At 37.5% G+C, this 20,950-nt stretch overlaps 1 protein-coding gene across 1 annotated transcript in view; it reads left to right on the top strand.

Annotated features, from left to right (window-relative positions):
- Nucleotides 1-2,221: 2,221 nt before the first annotated feature.
- CCNT1 (cyclin T1) overlaps nt 2,222-20,950 on the top strand; it is a 29,003-nt gene continuing 10,274 nt past the window's right edge. The window contains exons 1-8 of the mRNA XM_060024686.1: nt 2,222-2,442; nt 5,995-6,076; nt 12,490-12,618; nt 14,727-14,787; nt 16,403-16,465; nt 18,243-18,288; nt 19,452-19,615; nt 19,778-19,848. Of these exons, the coding sequence (XP_059880669.1) occupies nt 2,282-2,442; nt 5,995-6,076; nt 12,490-12,618; nt 14,727-14,787; nt 16,403-16,465; nt 18,243-18,288; nt 19,452-19,615; nt 19,778-19,848 (777 nt within the window). The 5' untranslated portion in view covers nt 2,222-2,281. The remainder of the gene's footprint in view (nt 2,443-5,994; nt 6,077-12,489; nt 12,619-14,726; nt 14,788-16,402; nt 16,466-18,242; nt 18,289-19,451; nt 19,616-19,777; nt 19,849-20,950) is intronic.

The raw sequence follows: 20,950 nt of genomic DNA, 5'->3' as shown, positions 1-20,950 counted from the left end.
TAACTGGGAAATTTTAGGACATTATACTAAGTGAAATAATCCAGTCACAGAAAGACAAATACTGTATGATTCCACTTATACGAAATATCTAAAGTAGTCAAACTCAAAGAAACAGAAAGCAGAATGGGAGTTGTCAGGGCTGGGGGTAGGCGGAAATGGGGAGTTCAATGGGTATAGAGTTTCAGTTTTGCAAAAAGAAAAAGTTGTAGATACCTGTTGCCTAACAATGTGAATATAGTTGACACTACTGAACCATACACTTAAAAGTGGTTGAGATAGTTTAAAAAAAAAAAAAAAAAAGAATAGCTGGGCTTTGAAACCAGACCTGAATCAAAAACTCATGTTTAGCAATTATGTAATCACAGCTGCCTACTTTCAAATAATTTCATCTTCAGTCAAAGAATATTTCCTTTCTCTGATTTACACAGGTCCCCCTTTTCTGTATGGCAGGGTAGGAAGCCATTGGCTAGCAGCTGCATTGCCTGAAGCCTGTCAGATACCAGAACGTTTTCTTGGAAGACTGGTACACAGCCACCATCGCAAATTCAAAATGGGGTCATCAATCCAAGAGATTTAGTGGAGAAACAAACACAGGTCAGAGAAATAGGCAAGAGGAGTCTGGGAGAAATAATTTTGGCTGTTTAAAAGACAAAATTCATGATGACATAACTGAGAACGTGCTTTTCTATTAAAAGAAAAAAGTCTGTCATGGAAGAGGTTTGAAATCATAATATTTTTAATGTTATAACTTGAAGTATTTTTTCCTGAATTCTTACAGAGTAAAACAGAGCTAAAGCTAATTATAGGCAGTATATGGCAGAGGAGGGCCTGGAGTGGAAGAAAATACTTCTGAGAATGAATTAGAATCAAACTGAGTGGGAACAGCCATGTCTAGAAGTGACAAAACTCAAAATATTTATTATAAAAGACAAAAGATTCTAATATTACCCAAATTTAATCAAGGTGAATTGACTGTTCCAGAAAAGCAAGAGTACAGCTTGCTAGAATGGAAAGAACAATGGAATCAGACTTGATTTTAAAATCTACACTGATAAGTGGTGTAGTGTAGGACAAACTACTTAATCTTCCCAAGGCTGTTTCTCTACTGTAGGTTGTTGTGAGCAGTTGTTTGACAAACACTTATTGACTACTAGGGCCAGGACTGACTGCGTAGGTGCTAGGGATACAAAAATGAAGATAGTATTGTACTTGCCGTCAACTTCAATATAATATAATAAATATTATGAGAAAATCTACTGAATGTTTTCTACGTGCCCAGTACTAATATAAATGCTTTAAACTCATTAAATCTTCATTTAAACCTTTTTAGAAACTAAACCACATGTACTACACCATTTACAAGAGGCACAGAGAAGTTAAGTATCTTGCCTAGGATCAAACAGCCCTCAAAACAGCTGGGATTCATCTTGACAGGTGGCAGGAATTTACAAATCTGTGCATGCGCAGGGTGGGAGTGGAAGCTTTCCACCCGGAAGGAGTTCACCCGTTCGTAAAATAGGGATTAAAATATCACTACCTCTTGGGGTTGTATCAATTAAATGAGATAGTATATTTGAGTCAGCATTGTGGTAAGCACTAAATTATTTCCATTAATTTCATTTTATTCCTTTAAGTTGGCCACCGTGGCGAAGGAATGTTTTCAAGGCTTTAGCTACATATTGCAACGCGGCTTTTCAAATGGGTAATTTATACTGCTACCAACAGTGCGAGAGCTTTCCAGTTGCTTTATGTTCTAATATACGGTAGGGCTACTCTCTTTGATTACTTTTCTCAGTTTTTGACAGTCTCACCCCTTTTCTCTGTTAAGTTCGCCATCTGCCCAGTTTTATACCGTCACCTACGTCACAAGTGAAGTTCTCCGAGGAACCGCCCAGCGGCGCGTGAGCGGACGCCGCATTCAGCTCTGCTCAGCGCGCGAAGGCAGAACCCAGTTCTCGCGGGAAGAGACGTGGTTTATTTTTGAACGAGAGCTCCTAACCGCACCTTGCCTCTCAAGGGTCACATGACTGGCGCCTGTGTCCTCGACGCAAGGTGTTTCCTGCCGCCTGTTAACTCGGCTGCAGAGTGACCCGAGGTCCGTTCCGGAAGTGGATTCTTTAACTTAGCAACCCGTCGGCGGAAGCGTGTCACAATCCAGCCGTCCTCCCCTGGCGGAAGTTTGTCACGTCGCAGTTGTCTCCGTACAGCGGATGTGTGTCGCCGCTTAGGTGACGCTGGGAAGTGCTTGCAGCCGCCGCCGCTGCCTTTTGGTTGAAGCACTATGGAGGGAGAGAGAAAGAACAACAATAAACGGTGGTATTTTACTCGAGAACAGCTGGAAAATAGCCCATCCCGTCGTTTTGGCCTGGACCCCGATAAAGAACTTTCTTATCGCCAGCAGGCGGCCAATCTGCTCCAGGACATGGGCCAACGTCTTAACGTGTATCCTTGCGGCCTAGGCCTTCGGCCTTGGAGTAGGTCCCGCCCTGTTTGGGCGTCCAGGCTTCAAGGTCTGTCAGACAGAAGGGAAGAGGGTGGGCAGGGACTGGATGTATAGTTAGGAGAGCCTACGATGGGGCGAACTGAAGTTAAGTGTTCGCTGGAGGGAAGCGAGGCCGAGTTAATTTCCCGCTCGCTCACCCGTGCCATCAACCTTGCTGGGAACGCGTATCCTTTCCGCTTTGTGTTTTAACTCCTCTTCCTCGTAGTCTGTTTTCGGTGTGTTCTGATCTCCTACTCCGGTGACTTCGAGATTCTGCTTTTCTACTATGCCCTAGGGATCTGGTGGAGATTTCACTGTTGATGGCTGCCTCTTGAACTTAGTGTGTAAAGAGAGTTTTGAGAAATTTCGATACCTGAAGGTCTTATAAAGAGAGTGGTCTAGAATTAATGCCCCAGCTTTGGCTTAAAATCCGTTCCTTCCCCTTACTAGTTGTTTAAGAAACCTGTCGAATTCTTGGTTTTCTTGTCTGTAAAATGGGGGCGATAACTCATGAATTTGATTTCTGTGCCCAACACAATGCTTGGCACTCATATGTTAAAGTAGCTACTGTTAAGAGTTTTATAGCATTTCAGAGGAAGGAAGGATGTCAGTGTAGATTTGTAGGGATGTAGACCTACAGATCTAATGTTCTAAAAAACCTTTTATAAAATACTGTGTTTTAAAGTTACTCAGAGTGCTAATGTATATTCGTTTTCCTCATATTTCAGAGATTTAGTGAATTTTTTTTTCCCTTTAAGTGTTTTTGTTTGTCAGAAAACCTACTCATTTTGTAGCAGAGAAAGCTATATAAAGTTCTTTCCACTCAGGAAATGAAAATTTATTCTTGGGTGCAGCTTCCATTTAAATGTGTTGCTGGCTGTATGTTTGTGTCTTAAGGTTGTGCTCACTTCGAAAGTGGTGTCCTCTTTGGTGCCTGTATCCAGTTTGTTTCCTAAGCATCCAGTCAGTACTGAGTTAAACCTTTTTCTTTTTTTTTTAAATCCTGTTTCAGTGCATCCTAGCACTTGCCTTTTTACATGTGTGTTATTAAGGTTGTTGCCATTGTGGTACTGTCTCATCTCTGTATATCCCACATTGTTTTCTGAGGTCTTTATAATAAGACATTCAAAAGTTTCTCTTTTCAAGGGAACCCTTGTACACTGTTGGTGGGAGTGTAGCTTGGTGCAGTCACTGTGGAAAACAGTATGGAGGTTTCTCAAAAAGCTAAAAATAGAACTGCTGTTTGACCCAGCAATTCCACACGTGGGTATATATCTGAAAAAAACAAAAACACATATTTGAAAATATACATGCACCCCAGTGTTCATAGCAGCATTATTTATAATTGCCAAGGTATGGAAGCAACCTGAATGTTCATTGAAGGATGAATGGATAAAGAAGATGTGGTATATATACACAATGGAATACTACTCAGCCATAAAAAAAGAATGAAATAATGCCATTTGCAGCAACATGGATGGACCTAGAGATTATACTAAGTGAAGTAGTCAGAGAAAGACAAATATCGTGTGATATCATTTATATGTGGAACCTAAGAAATACAACAAACTAGTGAAAACAAAAAGGCATATTCACAGATATAGAGAACAGACTAGTGGTTACCAGTGGGGACAGAAGGGAGGGGCAAACTACTGGCTGTAAGTTAGGCTATAAGGATTTATTGCACAACAAGGGACTGTAGCCAATATTTTGTAATAACTGGAAATGGAGCTCTTTAAAAATTAAAAGCAGAAAAAATGTTTTTCTTTTTAGTGAGTATCAAATAACTCACTGAATGAATATCAAATCATAGTGTTTCTGGTCCCAGGGATCACCTTATGAGTGCCAGAGAGAAGTAGAACTGAAAAGGTAATTGCTGGAGCTTAGAAGGTGAGGAGATAAGTGGAGACATACCTAGGGGGCAGATCAGGGAGAATGTTGTAAATCATTTGAAGAGATATCCTGTGCAAGGATATCACCTTGGCAGGATTTTCAGTAGGCAAGTAACAGGTTTAGGTCTTACATAGTTTTGTTCATATTCCTTCTTGATCCACATGCTGAGAAGCTTTGCTTGTTTATTAATTCAGCAACTTTATAGTGAATATCTGTTACATATAAGACAGTGTGTTAAGTGTCAATTGGAAGTTAATTGATGAAAGAACAGATTTGCTTTTTAATTCTTAGAGGAAAGTATGATTTTCTTTTTTTTTTTAAAGTTGAAGTATAGATGTACAACGTTATGTTAGTTTCAGGTGTACAGCAAAGTGATTCAGTTATACATATATATACATAGTCTTCTTTTTTTTTTTTGCCACACCACACAGCTTGTGGGCACTTAGTTCCCCGACCAGTGATTGAACCCAGGCCCACGGCAGTGAAGGCACTGAGTCCTAACCACTGGACTGCCAGGGAATTCCCTACATATTCTTTTTCATATTCTTTTCCATTATGGTTTATTACAGGATATTGAATATAGTTCCCTGTGCTATACAGTAGGACCTTGTTGTTTATTATATATATAGTCATTTGTATCTGCTAATCCCAAACTCCTAATTTATCCCTTTTCCCCCTTTGGTAACCATAAGTTTGATTTTTGGGTCTGTGAGTTTGTTTCTGTTTCATAAATGAGTTCATTTGTGTCATATTTTAGATTCCACATTTAAGTGATATCATATGGTATTTGTCATTCTCTTTCTGACTGACTTAGTATGATAATCTCTAGGTCCATCCATGTTGCTGCAAATGGCATTATTTCATTCTTTTTTTATGGCTGAGTAGTATTCCATTCTGTATATATACACTACATCGTCTTTATCCATTCATCTGTTGATGGACATTTAGGTTGTTTCCATGCCTTGGCTATTGTAAATAGTGCTGCTATGAGCATTGGGGTGCATGCACCTTTTCTTTCTTTTTTTTTTTTAAATTTATTTATTTTATTTATTTATTTTTGGCTGTGTTGGGTCTTCGTTGCTGCGTGCGGACTTTCCCTTGTTGCGGCGAGTGGGGGCTATTCTTCGTTGAGGTGTGCAGGCTTCTCATTGCGCTGGCTTCTCTTGTTGCGGAGCACGGGCTCTAGGTGCACGGGCTTCAGTAGTTGTGGTGCATGGGCCCAGTAGCTGTGTCTCATGGGCTCTAGAGCGCAGGCTCAGTAGTTGTGGCACACGGGCTTAATTGCTTCACGGCATGTGGGAATCTTCCTGGACCAGGGCTCGAACCAGTGTCCTCTGCATTGGGAGGCGGATTCTTAACCACTGCTCCACCAGGGAAGTCCCTATTTTTAGTTTTTTAAGGAACCTCCATACTATTTTTCATAGCGGCTGCATCAATTTGCATTTCCACTAAGAGTGTAGGAGGTGTCCCTTTCTCCACACCCCTGAGAGGTAAGTATGATTTTCATTTAGGGGCATCCACTGTGCTTGGCTGCATGGTCCTTCTGGGAGGATATAGAGGTTGTATTTTTGGGAATTGTACTGCCCGTCTGTTTTGGGACCTTAACTTGAACATTTTAGCTCACAATTGACCATCAACACTGCTATAGTGTACATGCATCGATTCTACATGATTCAGTCCTTTACACAGTTCCATCGAAATGTAAGTATAATTTTTATATATGGTGTAATCCTTTTGTGATTAATCTCAACTTCATATTTCTTTTATGGTTGATCTTTGCTGCTGAACTGGGATTTGAAGTTTAGAGCTTATGATTGATCACTTTCATTATGTGTCACACTGCTGTTCTGAATCCAGCCTTCTAGTTTTCCTGTGAAGTGTCTAGCTAGTTGTTTAGCTTTAGTGCATCCTTAGAGTAGGTGGATTCTCTAATAAAATAGATTATTGAACATTTAAACTTAACGTTTTTGGATTGGGAGAGTAGCATTAAAGGGGGGTAGCATTACACTTAATTTAAGTGTGATTTTTGAAATGTTTAATAATAATATGGGCACAGGAAAACAAGTGAATGTTAAGTCATTTACATTTTCTAAAAACCTTTGATAAAATTCCCATCAATGACCAGTTGGAAGGGGAAGGTGTGTTATGTGATAACTGGGGGATGACTTTTAAGACAGAAAAAAGAAAATAATAGTAATAAAGGGATTTTTTTTTTTCTGGACAGAATTGTAAATAGTGCTATTTTCAGTTTTGCTACCTGAAATGGTCCTATTTAACATTATTGTAAATGACTTGGAAGCGAGTGCATAGTGATATCCCAGTTGCAGGTAAGCTTATATTTGTTTAATAAAATCACAAGGTAATAGGGCTAAACTTGAACACTTCATATGGATTTGTGAGTCAAATATTTCATTATTTTTTTAAGAAAAGGTTACGTTTTGAGAAAAGGTGTTTCAGACTTTTCCTTAGGATGATAGTTTTTTTTTTTTTTTAAATAAATTTATTTATTTTTGGCTGCATTGGGTCTTCATTGCTGCGCTCAGGCTTTCTCTAGTTGTGGCGAGCGGGGGCTACTCTTCGTTACGGTGTGTGGGCTTCTCGTTGCGATGGCTTCTCTTGTTGTGGAGCACGGGCTCTAGGTGCCCGGGCTTCAGTAGTTGTGGCTCGTGGGCTCTAGAGCACAGGCTCAGTAGTTGTGCACGGGCTTAGTTGCTCCACGGCATGTGGGATCTTCCCGGACCAGGGCTCAAGCCCATGACCCCTGCATTGGCAGGCAGATTCTTAACCACTGTGCCACCAGGGAAGTCCCAGGATGATAGGTTTTGAATTTTTATGCCATAGGAAGAGAAACTGGAAAGTTAGATATTGCTCTTGTAAGATATTGGTGGACTCAGTATTGGGAATAATTGCACAGGAAACCCTTTAGAGTGTGGATTAACTATTCCCAATTTTTGCTGATTATTCAATCAGTTGGGCTGTCTCCTACCCTTAACCTCCCTACCTCCTCTGATTGCAAGGAACACACTCTTAATAAGAGAGAGAGAAGCATTTAATGAGGCTGTCTGATAGCTCTAGAATAGAAAGTAGTGGATAAAGAATGGAATTTGAAGAGGAAGTCCATAAGTTGTCTTGCCCATTATGAAAGTTTTCTACATTTCTTTTATTATGGTAAGGGTTTGAAATCCAGGGTGAACTACATCTCAAATCAATTTGTCCACTCTATGCATATGTATGTGTGTGTGTATGTATATTTCCCCTATTTTTACCTTTTAAATTATATCTTGTTTTATTTTCTATGCATTTATCTTAGCAAGGACAGAGACTCACTTTTCTGTGTATCCTCTAAAGCACTTTCAGTAAACTTGTTGAATGAATGAATGATCTGGTAATTATCCAATATAAAGAGATTCTTCTGGAGTTTATGACCTTTTCCAAAATGCAATGTTTTTTGTTTTTTTTTTCTGCGGTACGCGGGCCTCTCACTGTGTGGCCTCTCCCGTTGCGGAGCACAGGCTCTGGACGCGCAGGCTCAGCGGCCATGGCTCATGGGCCCAGACGTTCCGCAGCATGTGGGATCTTCTCGGACCGGGGCACGAACCTGCGTCCCCTGCATCAGCAGGCAGACTCTAAACCACTGCGCCACCAGGGAAGCCCCAGTGATTCTTTTAGTTTGAGGTTATTGGTCCTCTTTAGAGAATTGATTTTAGGCACATTCTGGAATTAACAGATGAAAAATATCACTCCTTTAGTATGTTAATTCTAAGAGTTTAGCTGTGATGAGTCCAAATTCAAATTTGAGGGGACTTAATACATTGTTGTGGCATTGAAATGTAGTATGTAGTGTGAAGTGCTCATACATTTTTCTTGTTATTTTTTCTTATTACAAAGGTAGTAGGTGCTCATGGTAGAAATTAAAACAGTACAGAAATGTGTAAGGCAGAAAGTGAAAGCTCTTCTGTAATCCCATCCTCCAGAAGTAGTAACCGTTGATAAACATTTTGGTAATAGTGTCTCAGACATTTTTCTGTGCATATAGTACCAGCATTTATGGATTTCTATAAAAATCACTTCTTACTGTACCACTCTTACACAATTGCCTTTATTGCTTAACAGTATGTATGTATTGGACATTTTCTTATTGGTTTCTCATTTTAAGTGGCCACATAGTATTTATTTGAGTAGTTACTATAATTTATTTTACCAGCTCTCTATTGGTGGATATTGGGGTTGTTTATAGTTTATTGTATTATAAATAATGTTACATAAGTTAGTCTGGTACATATATCATGCATTTATATGACTATTTTATAAATTCCTATAGGTGGAATTGCTGTGTCCAAGGGTATGCATTTAAAAGTTTTTTTGTGTCAGTTTGCTCTACTGAAAGATTATGTCAACATACATTGTTTCTAGCACTGTGGGGGAGGGTTCTTTCCTCTGCATCCTCACTAACAACAAATACTCATTATTTCAAGAAATATTAAGTTCTAACTACTTGTCAAGCACTAGGGCTAGAGTGGTGAGCAAGATAGTGGAAGCCCTAAGTTATTTTCTTAATTTACATTTCTTCAATTAGTGAAGTTGAACTTCTGATGCCTATTGGTCATTGTTCTTGTGAAATTGAAGAATTATCTGTTGTTTCTTTTTGCCCCTGTTTTATTTTTTTTGATTTTCTCATTTAAATGAGCTCTTTATATATCAGAGCCATATGTCATGTGCTGTGAATACTTTTTTCGTTTTGTTGTAACTCTTCGTTTATAGTGTTTTCAAGCCTAGAGTTCTTGCCTTTTTAAAAAAATTTTAAAATTTTTGTTGAGGTATAACATAAAGTAAAGCACAAAAGTCTGAGGTTTGCAGCATGATTACTTTTTGCATTATATATACATAACCATCATTCATTTCCAATGCCTTGGAAGGTAGAGAAGCTGTCTTTTGATTGACATAAACTTTATTTCTTAGCAGACATGATTAAATGACTGGTTTATTCTCACTTAAATCCTGGCATTGCATTTACTCTCTTTTTGAGAAGAAATTCAACCTCATTAATTGAATTTCTGTATGTACTGTCCTAAAAGTTTTCAAGTGGGGGAATGTAAAAGTAGTGGTGAGCAACTTGGTGTGTGTGTATTTATTCTGTATTTTATAATATTTGATATACAGGTGTTGTCTTTTAATAGCTGACAAATTTGGGTGTATATTATTCTCATTAGCTGACTCTTAAAAGGTCAAGTTTAGTGGTTAAGAGGATGGGCTCTGGAGTCAGACTTGTCTGGATGCGGATCCTTGCTGTACTGCCTACCAGCTATATGCCTTTGAGCAAGTTACCATACGCCTCAGTTTTCTCATCTCTTTGGGGTCAATAATAGTGCCTACCTCATAGAGTAGTTAGTAGGATATAGATGAATTAATTTACAAAGTGTCTGCATATAGCAAACAAATAAGTATTAGCTAGCATTATTATTGTTCTTTTAAAATGGAGAAAATCTTATACTCCTACCTGGAATTCCTCTGGGAAACTGCCTTTGATGGGAAAATAGTTTGATAAGCTAGCTTGGTATATGATTCCATGAGGAGCTATGAGTATTTATATGGTTGATTGGACAAAAAGGAGGTTGAAATTTATCTCTTGTGGTCTTTCACTTAACAGATATTATCTTGCCTTGTAAGCCATTGTTTGTATATCATATTTTAGTTAGATTCTTTCAAATATATTTTTAGCCTCTTGAAAGCAAAGTTGTAGGCTTAAAATCTTAAGTGTTGTCTCTGAGTTGTCCTTTTCCTTTTCCCCTGTGTCCAATCAGTTATAAAGTCCCGTTAATTTTTATAGTGGTACCATTTTTTCTTCCCCTATAAATATATATTGTCATCATAAAGTTAAAAGGGGACAGGGACTTCCCTGGTGGTGCAGTGGTTTAGAATCCACCTTCCAATGCAGGGGATGTGGGTTCGATCCCTGGCCTGGAAGATCCCACATTGCCACGGAGCAACTAAGCCTGTGCGCCACAACTAGTGAGCCTGCGTTCTAAAGCCCACGAGCCACAACTACTGGCCCGTGTGCCACAGCTACTGAGCCCATGCTCCACAACAAGAGAAGCCAGCGCAATGAGAAGCCCGTGCACCGCAACGAAGAGTAGCCCTTGCTCACCACAACTAGAGAAAAAAGCCCATGTGCAGCCACAAAGACCCAATGCAGCCAAAAAAAAAAAAAAATTGAAAGAGGACAGATTAAAGGAGAAAGTGATGGTTTCCCTATAACTCGGTGTTCAGAGATAATCCTGTTAACGTTTTGGTGTATATTCCATTAGAATTTTTTTCTCTGTATGCAAATACATATATTTACTGAAAACCTATTTGTTTTCCAAGGTGAAAGCTGGGTTTCTTTTTTACTTTATTTCTACTGCTAGTGCCTACTCTAAACTTTATTTCCTAATGCCTGTGTTATCATTATTGTTGTTTTAATATTTATTTGTTTATTTTATTCATTTATTTGGTTGTGCCGGGTCTTACTTAGTTGTGGCAGGCAGCCTCCTTAGTTGGGGCATGCATGTGGGCTCTAGTTCCCCGACAAGGGATCGAACCTGGGCCCATTGCATTGGGAGCACGGAGTCTTAACTACTGTGCCACCAGGGAAGTCCCTGCCTGTATTATTAAAATTTTCTCTTTAATAAAATTAACTTTTAATGTATCTATCCTTTCCTTTTAGTACCACCTACCACTGGATTAACCTTTCCAAATATTTCTTAAACTCTGCATTTTTTTATCTAAAATCTGTAGTGTCACTCTCTTCTTAAAAATCTTTTGTGTCCCACATCACTTTATTTATATCTTTTAACTAAACTACTCAGTTTAGTGTTCAAAATGTGCTTTATGCCCCGATTTCTCACACATTTGTTCGTGCCCATTTTCCTCTGGTTTTTCTTTGTTTATCCTAAGGTCTAGTAGAATATATGTAGCAAGCTCCATATATAACTGCAACAAATATGAAGGAAGAGAATTGTTATTCTGAATTGAATTTGTGGAGAAAAATCTATTCTAGCAAAGTATAACAGATAACTGCAGGGATACAAATAAGTGTTAGAATGCATGTCAGTTCTACTCAGTAAATAGGTATTTCACTTTTATAAAATTATTTATTGCTTTCTTTAACTCCTGGTGAATTGTAGTTCATGCCATTGCCATCTTTGATTCACTGAAATATTCTTAAGGTTCTAGAGACGTTGTGCTTCCTGAGGTTTCCCAGATCACCAGGCTATGTTTATGTCCTATTGCTCTAATTTCTTGTTTAGTGTCTGAGTTTTCTGTCTGCTTGTGTATTGGCTTGACTTTTTTATTTTGGCTGTGCTTCGAGGCTTACAGTATCTTAGTTCCCCAACCAGGGATGGAACCCCGGTCCTGGCAGTGAGAGTGCCAAGTCCTAACCACTGGACCGCCAGGGAATTCCCTGGCTTGACTTTTTTTTTCCCCCTCTAAGTACCTTCTACTTATAAGCTGTTGAATATAATACTATACTTTGAATTCTTTTTTAAAGATTTGTGCTCCTCTCCATATGTAAGTATAATTGAGGTAATTCGCATACAATAAATTTCCTCCTTTGGGTGTACAATTCACTGGTTCTTAGTATATTCAGAGTTGGGCAACCATCACCATGATCTAATTTCAGAGCATTTACATCACCCCAGAAAGAAACCCCTCATGCTTTAGCAGTCACTCCCATTCCTCTCTTCTCCCAGCCCCCGGCAACCACTAATCTACTTCTGTCTCCATGGATTTGCTGATTCTGGACATTTCAGTTTACTCCTTTAAAAAAAGTATATAGAGTGCTTTGATAAAACTTAATAATCTCATTTTAAATAGAAAGCTGTCTATTTACATCTAGTGGTTTCTTGAATAGGTAGCTTTTAATGAGAGTTTGTTGAAGGATTGGTTTTCAGAAGTGGACGTGGTTAATGGATAGGAGAGGAGAAGATAATTAAGTAGAGGAGGAGAAAGCATAAACAAGAGGTGACGAAGTTGAGGTAAGCAAAGAAGTTGGTTTAAGACTTAGTTCTTTTTTAGATCTACCTTACTCTAGAAATAAACAAATAATAAATGTGATTTATTTTCTCTTCATCCAGTCTGTGGCTCCAGCAGCCTTATTTTTAGCAGCCAAAGTAGAGGAGCAGCCCAAAAAATTGGAACACGTCATCAAGGTAGCACATGCTTGTCTCCATCCACAGGAATCACTTCCTGATACTAGGAGTGAGGTAGGGGATTAATTACACACATCTGTTTTTCTTAATTTATTTTGATCATAACTTAGTTTTTTAACTTTGATTTACTGAAGTCTGAATTGGGGCTGTTAAAGGAAGTTTTAGTGTTTGTTTTTTCCTTAACGAAAACATCACAGAAATTTATGGCAAAAGTTAATTGTATTCATTCTGGTAAAATTGGAAAATGCAGAAAAAGAAGAAAATATATTACCTAGATGTAATTTGTACCACAGATATATAAATGAACCAGTATTTCCAGCTTCTTTTCTATGAGTAGCTACACATGTATATATTTTATACCTGCTTTTTTCACTTACTGTATACCAAATATTTTCCCATCAATTCTCTGCTTCCTTTAAATATTGATATCGTATTTTGTCATATACATACATATATTTTAACCATTTTCTCTTAAGATAATTTCCAGCTTTTAACCACTATAATATCACTATGAAGAAAATTCTTTTAGATTTTTTGTTAATGAATTTTTTTTAAGTGAATCTTGTCACTGGTGCATGTGTGCTTAACTTTTTAAGAAATTACAAGTATGCTCATTATAAAAGAACCCAAATACTAAAGAATCATTTAAAGTCAAAGGTAAAGCTCATCTCCCCTCCTTCTCCTAGGAGGATACTGCTGATTACAGTTCAGATATATATTCTTCCACACCTTTATCCTATGTGTATACATATAGCTTTTTTTCCCTTTCCATCCTTCCTTGACCTTCTAAAGAAGGGAAACTCTCCTGGCTTTAGAAATCAGTGATTGGGGAATGATGAGTTTGGAGAAAAATTATGGATTTCTGTTACTAGATTATTTGTCTGTTACAGTGGGTGCATGAGTCATCCATTATCAAATTAAGTGGAATTGTGTGTTCTTCTGATCATATTGGGCAAAGTGGTTGTGGGGACGGTTTGTTTTGATAATAGCCCCTTATTATGTAAATTAAGTGTTTTGCATAGTAGTGTCTTGACTTACTTTGTTTTCTCTTTGGGCTGCACCAGTAGTTTTGTTGAAGAGCTGTTGGTCTGGACTTTTATTTACGTTAGAGACTACTAACTGCCACTGGTCTATAGAATTGACCAAATAAAATTTTATTTTAACAAAATAAAACAAAAAATAAAATCCCTACTTTATTTTTTTTTCTTTCAAGTATATTTACATGACTTCTCACCTGAGTCTCTCTTATGAGGTGACTAGGAGAATATACTTTCTTCACTATATGGAAAGGGGAACTAGCATAGTTTAAGTCCTTACTGGACTTATTCAGGGTCATAAAGTTCAGTGGAAAGTTAGCAGCAACGTAAGTCTCTTAACTCCTGGCTCAAATCTCATTCTCCTAGAGTTCTAGACCAGTGCTGTCCAATAGAAATATAGGGGAAGTCACATATGTAATTAAATATTTTAAACTTTTCATTAAGCTTTATATAAAAATCTTTACTTAAAAAAATTAAGATTAATTTTAATATGTTATATTTTATATATTATTTTCTTTAACCCCAAAATATAGTCATTTCAGCATATAATCAATTTTAAAACATTATTAATGAAGTGGTTTACATTATTATTTCTTAACTAAGTCTTCACAATTCAGTGTGTATTCTACACTCATAACACATTTCAAGTGCTCGATAGCCATGTGTGGATAGTGGCTACAGTAATGGCCAGTACAAATCTGAAAGAATTTTTTGTTTGTCCCCTTTTCCTTTGAACCCATTTATGAATTTTAAAAATCTAGCATTACTCCAAAAGGAAGGTTTAACAGGAGTCAAATGTTTGAGATTGCCTATTGCCTGTAGGATTCTGTCTACATCATACGAACTTTAGAACCTAAAATGTCAGTCTGAAAATGAACTAGATCTTTGGTGCTTTTTCTGTAGCCATTTATAAATAAAGTGACATCTCTCACTATACCACTTTTTTTTTTTTTTTTAAGGAGAATCTGTTAGGAATAAGGGTTAATTTCAGTTCCTACTCTCCCTCATAACCCCACCCTTGCCTTTTGAGGCTTTGATTTCCCTTGAAGGTTGTTAGAATTTGCCTACACTTTATATATTATATATTGTATCTTTTTGGGGAATAATTTGTCTTCTCACCTGCAGGCTTACCTGCAACAAGTTCAAGATCTGGTGATATTAGAAAGCATAATTCTGCAGACTTTAGGTAAGTTTATTTTCCTTTAAAACATTAAAGAAATATGTACATAATGTAATGATTTTAAAATTTGCAAAATAGGAAATAGGAAGAGAATTTCTTGGGAAGGTTTTTGCACATTTTAGAGGTCATTTAACCCTGGCTTATACTACAGAGAGAATGCAGGCACGGCTGACCTTTGAAATAGCAGTTAGCAGGGGTTTTTTGTTTGTTTGTTTTATATTCTAGGATTCATGATTTGCTTGTTAAGATTTGGCAGTTTTTAACTTTGTGATAAATAATGGCAGAAACTATCTAAACAACTTTTTTTTCTTCCATGGATTTTTATAGTCTGCTTGTCATTATATTTAGATAACAGCATTTGTTTTTAAAATTGATAATCAGTGTTCAGAACAGTGGAGTGGAGGTGGAGGAATTCAAGCTATAGCAGTTGATGGGCTAAAGATCTGATGATGTTCTGCTATTATCTATTTTCATCAAAGAGACTGCCTTTAAAAGCTTAGCAAATATGGAAAATAAAGATTTTCTAGTTCTTTTGGGCTATCATTTTTCTCTTTAGGTAGGGGAGTATTTCGTGAGTTATGTTGGAAAGTTACTGGTAGGGCTGTATTTTTGCATGTACAAAACATACAGTGAATTCTTCAAAGTTTGTCTCTGAAGTTAGTTTCTGCAAATTTTTACTTTAAATTAGTTTTCTTCAAGGTAACCATATTTTAGGGGACAATGATATTTTTCTGGTGGAGTAAATTTTTATTAATATTTTAATGTGGAAACCAGTAAGATCTAATTAGCAAGAATCAATTATACTTTTAGAATAATTTGCATCAAGTAAATTTCTCAATAGAATTTTTTTTCTTTCTTTTTTATTTTAATCAGTTTGTCTCAGACTTTATTTTTATTTTTTAAGTTTTTTGGCTGCGGCACGCAACTTGTGGGATTCTGGTTCCCCGACCAGGGATTGAACCCAGGCCCTCTGTAGAAGAAAGTGCCAAGTCCTAACCACTGGACAGCCAGGGAATTCCCTAGAATTTCCTTACTTGTACTGGAAAATTTTATTTGCATACTCGAAAAGAGAAATTTCATTGAAAAATTTAATTTATATACTCAAAAAGAGAAACTTCATTGAAAATTTTTGTAGACATACCGATCTTCCTTAAGTAATTTTGGTAAAGATCATTTAGAGTTAGATAAAATGATCAGTACTTACAGTAATTGAGATGATGAAAAGGGACAAAACTGAGGTAAGAGAGGAATAGGTTTCAAAATGTTTTCTCAAGGTTAAGCTTTCGAAGATAATTATTACATGAGTAATTGCTTCTTCCAACCATGTATTATATTCTGTTGTCCCTAAGAAAATGTTTTGTGTTTAGAAGTTTTTGGTAGCTCAGGGATCTTGAGACTGCATTAGCTTTATTATCTGAGTGGTGCCTTCTAGCTCAAAACATAAGCACCTTTGAAGATAATCTTAAAGAAGAGTGTGCTCCATACTTTGACTCTCTGAGCCTCTAAACGTCAGGTTTGGGACCAGAAAATGAGGGAGGCCTTCAATGATGACTCGGATAAAAGAAATATAAGATATTTTGAGTATCTTTAGCTTTTTAACCAGTTACCTTTTTTTTTTTAGGCTTTGAACTAACAATTGATCACCCACATACACATGTGGTAAAGTGCACTCAACTTGTTCGAGGTAAGGAATCCCAACTTGAGATGCTGTCTTAAATTGTTTTACCATTTAGAGGCTAAGATTTGCTCTGGACAAATACAGAACACAGCTGCTTTGGCCAAAATTTAAACTAAAAAACCTACCTGGCTTAAATCAAAATGAGTGGTTGGAGTTTTTCTGTTGGGTTCTTACAATGTTTTTAGGTGATCTCCAGATAAAGAGAGTTAGTTTCTTATGGATGTTTGTCAAAGCTGGGGGCAGATTTTGAAATGTCATCAAATCATAAGTATCTAACAGCAATTTTAAGGATGTCTTGGGGGTTAATTTGATTCTAGGGTTGATTGTCCTAGGCACTCTTAAGGCCACCCAGAGGGTCATCTAGAATTTATTTGAACTTATTTTCATCTTTGTTAATTCCCTGGCAGGACTTTTTTTTTTTTTTTTTTTTGTGGTACGCGGGCCTCTCACTATTGTGGCCTCTTCCGTTGTGGAGCACAGGCTCCGGACACGAAGGCTCAGCGGCCATGGCTCACAGGCCCAGCCGGTCCGCGGCATGTGGGATCTTCCCAGACCGGGGCACGAACCCGTGTCCCCTGCATCGGCAGGCGGACTCTCAACCACTGCGCCACCAGGGAAGCTCAGGACTTGGTTTTTATTCCGATTTAACTTTAGTAGCTGTAATTGCACAAAACCTAGCTCTTATTTATTTAAATAGTAGTATCAAGGCTATCTAGACACCATTGTGCGTTTAAATGCCATTTTTCGTTTTGTAGACTTAACTGATTGACAATTGGCCTTATTTGTGTGTTTCATCTGAAAACTCAATTTTCCCTGAGTTCTTATATTTTGAAAGGTTTACACTAACAGAGATGGATAAATGCTAATATTTAATCTAAGGAAGGTTAAAATTTGCTTTGTTACCCAGAGCATTTTTTTTTTGAAGGAGGAATTTTTATTTGTTTATTTATTTATTTTTAATTTATTTTATTTTTTGGGCTGCATTGGGTCTTTGTTGCTGTGTGCGGGCTTTCTCTAGTTGCGGTGAGCGAGGGCTACTCTTCGTTGCGGTGTGTGGGCTTCTCATTGCGGTAGCTTCTCTTGTTGCAGAGCACGGGCTCTAGGTGGCCGGGCTTCAGGAAATGTGGCTCGCGGGCTCTGGACCACAGGCTCAGTAGCTGTGGCGCGTGGGCTTAGTTGCTCCGCGGCATGTGGGAACTTCCCAGACCAGGGCTCGAATCCGTGTCCCCTGCATCGGCAGGCGATTCTTAACCACTGCGCCACCAGGGAAGCCCGAAGGAGGAATTTTAAAAATTGTAATATATATGAATAATTTATGTTATTTGCTAATTTTTTCCAGATATAGCAAGGTCTTCTGGATTCTGATCTTGCCTCCAAATTAGTTCATCCCCTAGCTTAGAATTTCTCAGTGAACCCTTGTATCAGGATCTCTGAGTTACTAACAAGTAAAAATGTTTGTTACATTCTTCTCCAAATGTGTTGAGTCAAACTCTAGGGAGGATGCCCAGGAATTGCATTTTAAACATGTACCCCTTATACCTGGTGTGCAGAATAAAGCTTAGGTCCCTAAGTCGGGAAGCAGCATAATTATTAATATTATAATTAAAAATCACTCAAACTGTTTTCTTTGACAGTAGAATGTAAACATCAGGTGGTCAGGGACCATGCCTGCCTCATTTACCACTATATTCTCTGCCTTGCAAATATTACATGCTTACTAAATACTTGTTTAGAATGAATGGAACTAATAACCTTCTCCCCCTCCCCCCTTTCTTTTTTTTAGCAAGCAAGGACTTAGCACAGACTTCTTACTTCATGGCAACCAACAGGTTTATATTTTAGTATTTTTCTCTTCTGTTTTTGGGATAGTACTTTACTTGCATTAGAATTGTCACTTTTTGATGAGTATATGGAAAGATGACAGGTCTTGCATTTAGTAAACTAGAAGCCAAAGATCTAGGCAAGGATCTCTGATACAATGTGTTATAGACAATTCTATGGTAAAGGTTGATTTTTCTGCAGTTTTCATGTGTACCTTAAAATTTCCATGCTGCTCTTTTAATTTGTTAAAGTGATATATTTATTTATTGCTGATCGTTTGATAGCCTACTTAATTCTGCATTTGTTACTTTGCTTTAACATATCCAAGAGCATAATTCTGAAAGTTTGTTTAAACTTGGGGTTCATTGACAGTGACTAAAATCTAATTTGGAGGATTCTGCTGTTACTATATTTTAAAAGACTCTGTTTTTCTTCACCCACGCCCAGATAAATGGGCATGTATATGTGTAAAGAGTTGTGATACTTTTTCTTTCTCCTTCCTTTTTTAAAGAAAAAAATTAATACATAACTTGTATTACCAAATGACTTGCTTATTCTCATCTCCAGTCTACTGGTTGTTCATGGAAACCAAAGATACTCCTAATGACTGTCAGGGCTAAGAAGTTCATTTTTATAGCCTGGTGGGAAAAATTTTAAAAGTAAACTGTCAAGTATATTGACACTTGAGAGAATGATTGTCTGTTCATTATTTTAAAGAGACCAGACCTATGATTGGCATGAGACAAGATAATTTTTAGAATATTTCCTTAGGTATTTGACTTAGGGATTATACATATCAAAAATCTTATAATTTTCCTTAAGTTCTGAGCTTATTCTCAGGATAATTAATCCTTATTTTAAAAAACTGAATGCTCAGTCTTTTATTTTTGTTTTTATTTTTTCCAGTCCTTCATTAGCGTGTGGATTAAATGATGTGTAGTCAGAAAAATTAGAAAAGTTGTTACCTGAGCCAGTGGGTTAATGGAAAAAATCATGTTGGGTGCTGGGTCAGAGCACTGGATATTTCTTGCCCTTCTTGCTCTCCAGTGGGTTTTTTATTTTTTTAACTTTTTTTTTTTTAACTTTTTTTTTAAAGTAATGGAGAGTTTTGACTTTGGGTTCAGAATTGAGAGCTCATGACACTCTCTTGTTTCCTTCCCTCTGATGTCAGCCTGCATTTGACCACATTTAGCCTGCAGTACACACCTCCTGTGGTGGCCTGTGTCTGCATTCATCTGGCTTGCAAGTGGTCCAACTGGGAGATCCCAGTCTCAACTGATGGGAAGCACTGGTGGGAGTATGTTGACGCCACTGTGACCTTGGAACTTTTAGATGGTAAGTTTTAGAGTAAGGGACCTTGAATAGCACTTGCTCTTGATCTGTCACATATCTGGCCAAAGGTGACTTGATTTCAGATGAATATAGTTAGTTGAGGTTATTCTTATTTCATTACTTCTGCCTCTGAGTTTTTCTTAAATGTTCTAATTTCATTTGTAGAACTGACACATGAATTTCTACAGATTCTGGAGAAAACCCCCAACAGGCTCAAACGAATTCGGAATTGGAGGGTAAGAATTATTGCTGTCAGTTTGTGGAACAAACCATTTTCTTCTTTTGACCAAACCAGTGAAAATACCAGATATGGATATGTACCCTCGGTTTGGAATTTCCCTTTTTGTAGTTATGCAATAGTCATAATTTCAACTTCATAGCTTGGCTTCTGGCCCAGAAATCCATTGCTGTAGGCGACAGTGAGATTTATTTGGTGTTTTGCAACTCCTGTGATTTAGTCATTTGGTCAGCAACATTGGTTATTTTCTTGTGTGGAGAGTGTTAAGGGGAAAAATTTGGCTTTTCTGAGTCACGGAATGTTGGCTTCTGGTATAGGAAAGATTCAGAGTTAGGAGATTAGAACTGGTATTATAATTTTGTCTTTGACATTACCTGCTTTTAAATGGATTTTAGAATTTTGTTTTTATATAGATTGCAGTCTAAAGTTGTATTTCAGATATTTTTCAAAGTCTTATTTATGAATAGTGGAATTAGCACCATTTGTTGAGAAGACTGTCCTTTCCCCATTGAAAGGTCTTGGCACCCTTGTCAAAAATCATTTGACCATGTATGTGAAGGTTTATTTCTGGGCTTTCTATTCTGTTCCATTCATCTATATGTCTGTATGTCAGTACCCCACTGTTTTGATTACTGTGGCTTTGCAGTAAGTTTTGGAATCAGGAAGTGTGAGTCTTTCTGTTTTGTTCTTCATTTTCAAGATTGTTTTGACTATTCAGGGTCCTTTGAGATTCCATATGAATTCTAGGATTTTTTCTTTTTTTAAATTTATTTTGGTTGTGCAGGGTCTTAGTTGCAGCACACGGGATCTTTGTTGCGGCATGTAGGCTTCTTAGTTGCAGCATGTGGACTCTTAGTTGCAGCATGCAGACTCTTAGTTGTGGCATGCATGCGGGATCTAGTTCCCTGACCAGGGATCGAACCCGGGCCCCCTGCATTGGGAGTGTGGAGTCTTAACCACTGGACCACCAGGGAAGTCCCCCCACATTTTAACAGTATTAATGTTTGAATTAATGTTTGGATCCAGAACATAGGTGAGTTTCCAGTTATGTTTTACTTAATTTTTTTCAGCAGTGTTTTGCAGTTTTCATTGTACAAGTC

Source organism: Delphinus delphis, chromosome 11 (genome assembly GCF_949987515.2).
Source record: "Delphinus delphis chromosome 11, mDelDel1.2, whole genome shotgun sequence".
NCBI lineage: Eukaryota > Metazoa > Chordata > Mammalia > Artiodactyla > Delphinidae > Delphinus > Delphinus delphis.
This window is presented reverse-complemented; position numbering and strand designations above follow the sequence as displayed.